The 11,918-nt window shown below is 34.1% G+C and overlaps 1 protein-coding gene across 2 annotated transcripts; it reads left to right on the plus strand.

Moving 5' to 3' along the window:
* The first annotated feature begins 1,047 nt into the window (after positions 1 to 1,047).
* Positions 1,048 to 11,868, plus strand: LOC120343189 (uncharacterized). Of its 2 annotated transcripts, XM_039412322.2 has the most exons (19): positions 1,048 to 1,489; positions 1,792 to 1,853; positions 2,183 to 2,330; positions 3,638 to 3,704; positions 4,237 to 4,347; positions 4,419 to 4,565; positions 5,259 to 5,296; positions 5,375 to 5,424; positions 5,498 to 5,654; positions 5,976 to 6,158; positions 6,367 to 6,563; positions 6,636 to 6,782; positions 6,877 to 6,988; positions 7,354 to 7,508; positions 8,268 to 8,407; positions 8,921 to 9,063; positions 10,510 to 10,638; positions 10,873 to 11,033; positions 11,592 to 11,868. In XM_039412322.2, the coding sequence occupies exons 1-19, from the start codon at positions 1,087 to 1,089 to the stop codon at positions 11,769 to 11,771; spliced, it is 2,730 nt and encodes a 909-aa protein (XP_039268256.2). In that variant the 5' UTR covers positions 1,048 to 1,086; the 3' UTR covers positions 11,772 to 11,868. The 2 variants fall into 2 exon arrangements, with proteins under 2 accessions (XP_039268256.2, XP_039268258.2); XM_039412324.2 differs by lacking the exons at positions 1,048 to 1,489; positions 1,792 to 1,853; positions 3,638 to 3,704 and having other exon boundaries at positions 2,188 to 2,330.
* Positions 11,869 to 11,918: the final 50 nt, after the last annotated feature.

Raw genomic sequence — 11,918 nt, forward strand, 5'->3', positions numbered from 1 at the left:
CTTTAAAACCGCGCTGAACGGCACACTAACGGATAAACACATATAATAGGGTTTGGTAAGACAACGAACGACAATTGTCTTATAAGCAGAATAAAGGATGGTGTCAACTATTACGAACTGCTGTGTGGTTTAATAGCAACGTGTGTTTGATTATCCTATTATAGAGGCGTAATTATTTTGGCAATAGGTTTAAGCTGTAAAAATATGTATAAATACGAGTGCGCTGAATATGTTCCACAGATGTTGTGTATGAGAGAAAATGATTTTTATTTACAAATACCAAATTGGCATTTGAAATAGAAAATTTGTACAACGGAAATGGACTTGATAAAAATATTAAAAGTGCCCAATAAAAAGTCGGTAATTTTGTTCAATATTTACTCAATAGTAGTCGTTTAATTAAAACAATGAAATCATTTATATATATATGATCCCAACAGGAAGATAGTTTGAGTAGACAGCAGTTGTCAATTATGTAGAACCGCTTGATATTAATCGGAGGAATTCTAGAATGGGAAATAAGATACTAAAACATATCTTGTACGGTTATTCATTGGTTAACTGGTTATAACGTAGAGGGATACAAATCTGTCAAACATTGAAAGTATATCGGAAGGAATGAAGATTTTTAAACAAATCACAACGAACCCCAAACTCTGAATCACTTAGAATAAATAGACATTTTTATTCTTGCATTATACAAATACGGATTTACCAGATTCAAAGCATTAGAAAGAATTAATTAGGCCCTCAGAAACTCAATCGAAAACGCAGATTTTATTTACCGCTGTTTGTTTGTTGACGAAACAGTTCAAGCATAGTAGTATCGCATATCTACTTACTTTTAGAAACCTGGTGCATTCTAGTTAGTCGGTCTTTATAAAAATATTTACCGACAATTCGAGTGAAAGTTTTTTTTAAATAATGTTTGTAGAACAATCTTTGACATTTCGACTTCAGTTCTTCAATTCTAGTCAATATTTATAAATGGGTAGCTGTGTGCTTGCGTACTGTTTGGCCTTCGCGGTTTTGCAAAATAACATGCGTTTAAATGTTGGCATGACGTATTATCCACATATGACGTAGATGTTTAGACATTTAATTCAAGAGAAAAATCTTATTTATAATGCAGAAAATATTCTTTTATTTAGTGCGTCAAATAAAATTTGGATAAAAAGGATGAATGAAAATTTGTATGAATATGCCCGTGTTATAGTTGTTACTGTTTGTGCGTACACTATTTTGTGTCTCTTTGTTACACACCAGGATCTGTTCATTCCCTCTAAATCATCAAGGGGGGAGAGCGAGCATGACAGTTTCAGAGCAAGTTTTCTAAATTTTCGATACAAAGATATGAAGGACAATCAAAATAATATGAAAGAAGAAAGAGGCAAAATCGATTTCTTTGAGCGTCATGACACCCGAGAAAAATGGGAATCATTATTAATAGCTGACAGCGACATCGAGGCCAAAGTTCGATTCCAGAAAGGTAAATTGTTATATTAGCTTACATTATTTAATAAAAAATCTGCCAATCATTGAAAATCAAATCTAGGAGGATTATGGTTTGGGAAATAGGACTTTTAGCGAGCTATTTTCCGATATTCATTTCAATGCTGTTCATTCAAATTGTAAGAAAATTCAAAATAGAAAATCATATATATACATAAGGTTACCTTTATATTCATTAAAAAAACTGTTTGATAGTCTCAAATACTGTGAAAATAACGTTGCAATTCATTCAAAATCTTGTTTTCGATTTAAGTGGTAACAAAATTGCTTTGTAAATAGATGACAAAAACATGGATTCATTCAACCAGCACATGGATCGCATAAAAAGATCAAGTTCGCAGGTTAGAGTGTATCTTACTCTCTCTTACGAATGATTAAATTTGCTTCCAGTGGAATTATAAAATTCTAACATGATAAAACTCTATCTAGTCGTCATCTTTATAAATTTCACATTACTTACTGAACCAGAAGATTGAATATGTATATAAATTGCCTTTCATTGTGTATATTGAGTCTGGTTAGGTTTTGCACTTCAAAACAGCTATAACTAATGAGTTCTGGCAAAAGCCGCAGAAGTCTATTTTGTGTCTTTATCATGAACAATGTCTCTACAGCCTAATAAAAAATGGTGAAAAATGCCGAGCATTTTAATAAGGAAATCGATTTTTAGGTGCCACCCGAGGAATTTTCTTTTTCGGAATGGAGCACATGGTCAGATTGTGATTCAATCGATTGCAAAGTACCAGGATATCAACAAAAATTGAGAAATTGTTACGGAACAAATCTTGAAGAACGACAGGATCATCCATGCAAATATGGTATTTTATGGAAGTGTGCTAGGGAAGATTCACTGTCTGATATTTTATAGTGATGAAATAAAATGTTGTAAAACTAAATGTTTATCCGAAAATATTTGTGGCTGTTGAAATAATTAGTTCAGCAAGCGAATTATTTCATATATTGCAAAAATCAAAAAAGTCTGTAAAATTTGACAGCACTCGAATTTCCATCATATAGAACAGGGATGGCCAACCTGCATCCGACTAAAATCTTCAAAATAGCTCGCGATCGACCGATCGGTAATAAGGTTATACACAGAAACGAATGAGTACTGAATATGCAGATAGCTACACACACGCATATAAAAATTCCACCGCCGCCTGTGGGCGCACTCTTTATAAAATTGCCCCAAAAAATTAGTATTTTTTATGTTGCATTTAATTTGTTATTTTGTGTATGTACATGTTTCATCATTTAATTGAAATTTATTTGAATTATACAATTCAGAACTATGGCCTGCCTAATTTTTAATCGTACGTGTTGAAAATTCGTATCCATGTATTATCTAAACAGCGAAAAATAAATATTCTCAAACCGTAAATGTTATATGATTGATTAAACTCCCGTGTCTAATTTGCAATTTCCCACATGTCCGATTCTTTGCTCGCTTTGAAGTAGAAAAATTGGGCCTTTTGATGTTAAACCTTTGTTACCTTTGCGAATAAATTTTATCACACTACCCTTGGAGTGACATGAAAACTTCGCATACTACATAAGTTATTGTAGAATCGTTTGTCAGTCAAGACACACGATATTCGGCACGTTCGTTTCTAAACCTCGGCAGCGAAGTAACTTGCATTTGTTATGTAAGATTATGCTCTATCGACTTGTCCACACTCAAACAGTGTATGTGTATACCATATCATGTTCCGCGCGTGTTCAGTACTGTATTCTTCCTGTTTTAAAACACACAACAGGCGCTGCATGAAACTGGTTCAAGGTAAATTTTTGGGGTATGTTATTAAGTTCACTCAAAATCAGACGCGATGGACTTTTCGAGACGTGGAAATCGACCGGTCGATCGCGATCGACGTGTTGGCCATCCCTGATATAGAATATCATCGCCATATTGTTTTATGGTACATTTCCATTTTTGTTGTACATTCACAACTTGGCCTCGGGAAATGAGAATCAATATGAGAACTTAATACTCGCAATGAATCAAGCATAATTGTTAAACCGCAGAAAGTAATTTTTGACTAATCTGTCTTTTAACTTAATATTATACAATAACAAACTGTCCGAACAATCAAACTTTACACGCGTGTATTTTCCTCAAATATAGATAATTTGGTGAAGATACGACCTTGTTATCCTATTGAGTGCAAGAACGACACACAAGCAATAATCAGGTTTCGTATTTTTATTTACATTAATTTAACCCCGCAAATAACGTCCAAAAACGCATTCAAGTTTGCCTCTACGACTATAATTCATTGTTGCCAAACAGTTGTTAAGATTTATTGGTATCGTAAATGAATTCCGATAGCTTTAAATTTATTTATCTCAGGCGTGAGAAAGATTTAACGACGGTTATTTTAATAATGATTCGAAAATCTCTTCATCCACAAGCGCATAAGCACCTTTAATGCCACAGATATATCATTAAGACATTCCAATATTGTAAATTATATTGGTCCGATAACTGCAACAAAATGGAATTAAATGGAGGTGATTTATAGGGTCTTCCTCGGTGCAATGTTATGTTGATATCAGAGGCTATGTGGATATGACAGCTTCATCTGAGTCGCGTAAAAATATTGATAATCTTGATTTAATATCTTTAATCCTACATATGTCCTATATTATGTAAACTTGGCGTAAAATATTGTGAAGAAGCACCGAGCAATTCTTGTATATAATATCCTGATTTGCCTCTTACAGTTGGTCACCATGGACAAAATGGAGTGAATGCAGTATAACTTGTGGTAGAGGTGGATCGCAGACCAGAATACGAAATTGTTTCACTGAAGATAATCATAAAATACCAATAGAGTAGGTTCTTAGATTATATTCCACTTTCACCTAATCTTGTGAAATGTAACTATAACGTTTTCTTTAAATAGAAACTGCCCAGGAAAAACCTTGCAGAAACGTTTATGTCAATATTCAGTAAGTTGTCCTGTATGGGATACGTGGAGTGTGTGGTCAAGCTGTTCTCAAACTTGTGGAGAAGGAGCAATGTATCGTGAAAGGAGTTGCGTGGCATACTGGTAATTTAATTAAGTAATTAACTGCTAATTAAGTTTGACGCACCAAGGATTTTCTACAACACTGCAGATATAGCGGTAGCCTTTCGTAAAAATTTTTTTTTGGAAATATCATACTTAGATACCAACAAAAGACCGATACACCTCTTCTCAAGTGTCCGAGAAGGTCCAGTGATTGGTTGGAATAAATATTGCGCCAGCGGAACGCGCAAGTATTCTCGGCATACTGATAGACTACGATTTTTTTAATTTTCAGCATGACTTAATGTTAACCAATACAACGAGTATACTATGATTTAGTAAATACAATATATGATTATATGTAACTATTGTTAGCCGATACAACTGAGAAAAAGATTTGTCAATAACACCCATAACAGTCAATAAAGAGTACAATTTCAATTTATGTTGGCAAATAACCGTGATAAAAATTAATAAAACAAAATATAGTCAGAATTTAATATATATACTTTAGCTATCTAAAAAACATATTTTGATTTAGAAAACGAAAAACAAAACTAAATAACCCACCCATTTTTTTTAAGTGATCCGCGAAATTTAATAACCTCTCTTTTTTCATACGACCAGAAATTTCGTGATAATTTATAAATACCGAAAAGATATCAGAGTCCCCAGAAAATTTGCAATGATTATTTAATGATAATTTCATAGAAATTCAATTCTTCTGTGTTTTAGGTATTTTGCTATTGATGCCGACGATGAGAATGCGTCAGGTATGTTAGATTATTCATCGAGTCTAAAACACTGAAATCAATGTTTTATTTATGAATAATAATTTTTTTTTTACCTAGAAATCAACAGAGAGAATAATTTGACCGTCAATCCAGAATTCGTTGCAGAGGTAAGATTTTTTTTCTGACCGTATAAAATGACATACTTCAGATAGACTCGAAAACTACGCAAAAATTTTATAGTTGTTTGAGAACAACACATCATTCATGAAATCTAACATGCTGAAACAAAATGTTGGAATGACAATTACGCTGGACAAAAATGAAGTGTTTATTGTAGATGCAATCAAGTTATCCAATATGAAAATATTGAATGTTCAAGAAGAGAGCCAAATAAAAGGTATGTCTGCATATATATCTGTGCTCATAACAGTCAGCAAACATAACGGGTTATATTGAAAACAGTATATTTTACTCTGATAGTCAAATAATCTTCACCATAAATCTGGGTACGTCTATTCGGCATTTCCCTATATTTTTCTATTATTTTCGTCATTTGATGTAGTTTTCGAGCCTCGCATATAATACCTAATCATTGTAACCACCTGCATCAAACTGAACACTCACCTGTACAATTTAGGGTGTTCATTTACTTTTAGTTCATGTTTGTAGCTTATGTTATCGTATAGGTGATTATGTTTATGTAATTTACTATTACCAGTTAAGTTACCAGCGGAAAAGTGTTCTCATCAAATGGGAACAGTTACCGACAAGATGAATTGTGATGTAAGAAATCGTTGCCCTTCAAAGTGGGGCGCTTGGAGCAAATGGACTCCTTGTCGCCCAGTCTGCGGTGCTGGCATGAGTAAAAGAGAAAGAAAATGTATTCGTAATATTGAAAACGGTGAGAAATTTTGATATGTTTAACACCCAAATTTATAATTTTGTGAATGTGTGAAAAGAAACTATCAGCTGGGTGACTAGCGCAATACGTGTATGTACTAGATAAAAATTAATATTTACAAATTGATATAAGTTCACCACGGCAACGTTTTTTTTAATTTGTATCGAAGGCATTTAATTTCTTGTTCATTGTTTCCTGAAACTTTAAGAGCCCTGTTCCGGGAGACGATTTTTGTACAGACGTTGCTATTCGTCACCGTGCTGGAGTCAGTGGGTAGAAGTCGAGCCTTGTTCAGCAACATGCGGTGCGGGATTAGTCAAACGGAGAAGGAAGTGCAGTTCAAAAACTACACCACCTTACAGATGTTTTGGACCCGACCAAGATATCGAAAAGTGTAAAATAAAGGTATTGAAAATATAGCATGAAAAAAATCAAGTCTAAATCAAAAACATTTAGTCATTTTTTAAAAACATTTAGCCTTGTGATGATGATTCATGGACGAACTGGTCTGAATTCAGCGAATGTACTGTATCTTGCAACGGGGGGTTCCAACACAGAAATAGGACTTGTACTCAAGAAAATTGCCATGGTTCTTCTAACGACATCAAGCTGTGCAACAGACAGGTGACAGAAATTTGTTATGAAAAGGCCTTTCACACAGGCGATTCAATTCTAAGTACTGATATTAAACGTTTTATCATATTATATTATGCTACAGCGATGTCCCACCTGGGGGAAATGGGGACCATACACCTGCTGCAATGTGACGTGTGGTCACGGAACACGGGAACGACATCGTGACTGCGTAAATGGAAATATTGGAGATTTCGGTCAGTGTTTATCTTATATTAGATATATGGATATATATATATATATATAATATATACATATAATATTAGAATTTGATGAAATGCAGCAAAGAAGCAATGAAAAATAGTCAAATCAATGTTTTTGTGACATTATAACATTGGATGATTTCAGTATGAATATTTACTTTATTCCATTGGTTTTAAGTACGCATGTGAGACATTGCTTGGTACTCCTGAAGTATGCGCACCAAGATGTCGCATAACCTGAACCCTAACCTGGTACACAACCTGAGTTCAGGTTGTGCGCCATCTTGGTGCGCATACTTCAGGAGGTCCCATTGCTTTGATTAAAACCCATGTTTATATAAATGTGCATTAAACATCAGGGTGCAATGGTACAACTACAGCAACCCATCCTTGCTACCGACCACCATGCAAAAATTCAATGCAGATGTCTTCTACAATTGGAAACATTGCTTGCGGTATTCAACCACGAGCAACTTTGAAGAACGCCGTGTTTTTGCGAATATTTGGCGGCAAGGTAACAATACTAATATAACTCAACTAAATTTATTGCACAATTAATATTTTAGAAACGATCTTGTCCTAAATAAAGCGCAGGGGTATGCAACCTAGGGCCCACAAGAAAAAATGTGCGACCCACGGAGAAGTGCTAATTTTGAATGGTGTGCGGCGCGCGAAACGAGTTTTTAATTCAGTTTAATCTGGTACGTGCGATTGAATCCAACCTTTTTGCATACCTGATTCCAATTTATTATCCATGGCGTTACAATACCCACAACTACTAGTAGGCTTATGTTAAATAAATAAGTGGTCCGCTGTTTCACCAAGTTATTTGTAAATGGCCCTCTTGTATTAAGGTTGCACACCTACGGTCTGAAGTGTTATGATAGTGCTTCGATGTAATTAATGTATCGTTACCCTGCTGAGTTCACTCATAACATGCAGTCATTGAAAACATCACAGATCTAATCAACGTTAATTAGACCTTAAATCTTCGAAATGAGGTTTAGTGAAGTCAGCGGTTGAAAAAACAGTGAATACTAGGAGATGTTTGAATTGATATATTATAGTTTTAGACGTATCACATATCTCCAAAATCTCTGTTGTTTATCAATACCAAAACGTCATTATGGTACTTTTCATCCTGCAGTTATATTCCATTTATTTACATATATATTTTTGATCAACTTTTACTTGGTATCATGGCCAATCCCTAATACGAATATAAATTCATCAAAAAAACTGCGAAGCTCATATTACTTTTTATTTTGATCAGATGTCCGTTCCACACGGTTGGCCGTGGCAAGCAAGTTGGCAACATCGAATAAGTGAGAAAAACCCATGGAAACACTCATGTGGGGGAAGTTTGATTCACCCAAGATGGGTTTTAACGGCTGGGCATTGTATTCAAGAGACGTACGTTTTAAATGAAAACAACGGAAATTTTAATTAGAACCGCTCGAATTGGCTTTTATTCACATAGCGACTAAGTGTGACCTCATTTCACTAATTACTTGGATGTGGGAATGTTGCTGAGTTAAAAATATATGTGCTCTTCCGCCTAGTATAGTATAGTTGACGTTAGCTCAAAATACAACCACGAAATCCAAGTTGAGAACATTTCCTCTCACGAAGTCTGGTTTTGAATTAACTGCTTTGCATGGATCCAAATTTGGATGATTGTTGCAATTTGCTCGATATATGAGATACATTTTGCTGCCAGAAAAACGCAAGTTATGACTGAAAAAGTGAAATAAACATATTTCAGACTTTATCTACGTAGCTCATTCATTTTGTTCCTACAGCAAAAATAATCTGTAACAAATCTTGCGACATGAAAAAGGTCATAGATGTACCATGTCACAAACTCTTTGCGGTATATTAATATGTATTTTCATATCAACTTAATAATGTGTTTTGTGTCTACAGGGCATTTCCCGTACTGCTCAGTGATCCAGGATTGTGGTGGTCCGTAGTTCTTGGAATGGATAAGCTTTATAAAGACGGAGAGAGATATTTCGTTGACAGAATTTACGTACACGAAGACTATGCACGCGAAGTAGTGACAATAAGTAATAGCTTTTCACGGATTTTATTATTGCTGTCAACTTTATATTTAATAAATTAATTTTTTTATTCGAAACGTTCATAATGTTTTGTAACAAGTCTTTGATGCTCTTAGTGAACTTACTTCTTTAATCATGAACCAGTAAGCACATGCCCCTATTAAAACAAATCTTCAAGTTGGAATAGCACATTTTATTAACATGAAAATCATTATATTGTTGACGACAAAATTAAGTACCGTACAAAAATTCAGATTTATAACTATCTTCGATGAACTTTCTTTTTGTCGATTATTCTCGAAACAAACACAATATTAAACTATTCCAAGTATCGGGCCTTCATTTTTACATTAGGCAATTACATTAAACATACTGGAAAAAATATCTTATAGCTATCTATTTCTTGGTAGAATTATTCAAAAAAAGTCACTCTCTCGTGAAGAGCGAAACCTTCTAAGCTACAACCTCCATCTGTGGATAAACATTTCAGCGGAACGGTGCATAATTGTACCCCAAGCTTGACTATACCAGTCGTCGGGTTTGGAAATGCGTTTTTTAAACGGGAAATTGAATCAACACGCTATTCTGCATAACATCATTCTATGATATGAGTTATAACATAACCGCAATCTCTTGCTCGTAATCTTCGATACCCCGAATTAATGACACACAAGATCGTGCAGAACTGTTAATTAAATCCAAAACTATTTAAATCGTTGGCGCCATTTTGTTTGGTACTGTGTTTATCATAATACGTGTCAAAAAATAATGTGGCTTTGTTGGAATCTCTATAGAGAATGTGAACTTAATTCTAGGAATATGTCAAAAAATATTTGTTCACGAATAGATTAACAATTACATACTTAAATACGGGATCCGCCCATAACACAAAACGTTTAATTAATTTCATTTCTTTGAACTATTCAAAAATGTTATAGCGATTTTCGTTAATCCGACATTTTGAACGATATATAAATTAAAATTTGAAATCAATCAAAATTGTTTTTTATACCATAAATTACTACTATGATTTCAAGATAAATAGTTGTATTGAACATTCACAAAGTCATAACAAAGACTACATTTCTATCTTAACCATATTCATTGATTACTGAATGAACTTCCTATATAGTTATGTTAGTTTAAGATACTATTAATTAATTAACGGGGTGCCTTTTGAATTTTTTTTTATATCGTACCGTGACTGGAGTTAGAATTAGGGAGATGTTCGGAAAGATTTGGATAATAAAAACGCCAGTTTAGAGACGCCAAAATAAATGGTCGTTAAATTTATAATTTTATACAAATATAAATCATATTTATTTAAAAAAATGTAGATAACTGGAAATTGAGCGATCATGAAAAGTTTGGTGATGATAACGGTGCAAGTTAATTCAATTAATGTGTTTATGGTTTTAAATACCTATTCGAAAATTCAATACTTATTTTTAGATGACATTGCACTTATAAAACTCCGTAACATGGTTCCGATCACAGAAATAATTTCACCAATCTGTTTACCTGGAATTAGAAAACCTGAGCCAGGAGAGCAATGTATTGTATCCGGGTGGGGATTAACAGGTATTTCTATCTCTAACACTTGTATGGAAACGTCTTACATCCTGATTTCTGCATCTTTCTCATCATAAAGGGATTATTCTGACTATACTGTAAGCAGCTTTCCACAAGTTTGCGATCCGGCCAGTTGCTGCCATATGCACCAATGAATAGTATGATGAATAGAACAGTAAATGTTTCACCAAAAGTGAAAGGAAATTAAAACTGCTATATAATTTTGACAAACCACAATTTCAGGGCCAGATGCTCGCCACTCACAAGTTCTCCTGGAAGCAAACGTTCCCGTGGTAAGCTTTGATAAATGCCAGACATTGGGAGCTTATTATAGACATTTTCTAACAAGAAATATGCATCTCTGCGCAGGAAATCCTATAGATGTCAAAGGTGATTCGTGTACGGTACGTAAACTATTATTTATTCTTTTTTTGCAGATATGTAGAACGGGATATTTTTGATTTCGATCCATGTTGCCTCAATTCAGTTAGCGATATAAAAGATGGACTTGGCAATAGATAAGAAAAATATTATGCTAATCTACTACAATATGATTTATTTTTCACCTCTGATAATAATCAAAAATACATTTAATAAAATGGATTGAAGACAAAATACTTGCCAAAGTTCCTGAACAACCTAAAAACTGTCGAAGGTTTTATCAAATCCAGGCCGTTACTCTTATTCATTGTACTGTGTGCCATCAAGCGTATCAAAACACTGCTCATGATTTTGCGCTGGTGATGAATCGTGCAAAAAAATAATAATGATTATGTACCAGAGGAATGCTGCGGGGCTATTTGCTGTTGCATGGTAGATCATACAGAATGAAATTGATGAAAATTCTCTGCTAATCACGATCAATTTTTCTTCCCTCTGATGAATATAGTATCTTATCTTGATACGAAATTTTGACGATAAATTTTATTGCCGATGTAAAGTCAGCCTATTTTATATTGCAGGGTGACTCTGGAGGTCCTCTTTCGTGCAAAAGCGGAGCATCGTGGTATATGGCAGCTGTTACATCCTTTGGTTTTGCTGAATGTGGAACGCCAGGAAATCTTGGAATTTATACTGAGTTAAATAATTATCAGGACTGGATTCAAAATATTACTCAGCTTCATACTTTCGATGAATGCTGAGAATGCATACTCTTGAAATTTTCTGCTCGTTCTTGTTATTTTTTTCTGTCATCTAGTTGTGTGCTCTTTGCAAATAAATGCCTAGCTCGATTTTAAAGCTAAACTAAGTCAGTTTGTACTCTTGTAAGATTTTATTGGAGATTTTTT

This window comes from Styela clava, chromosome 3 (assembly GCF_964204865.1).
Source record: "Styela clava chromosome 3, kaStyClav1.hap1.2, whole genome shotgun sequence".
Lineage (NCBI taxonomy): Eukaryota > Metazoa > Chordata > Ascidiacea > Stolidobranchia > Styelidae > Styela > Styela clava.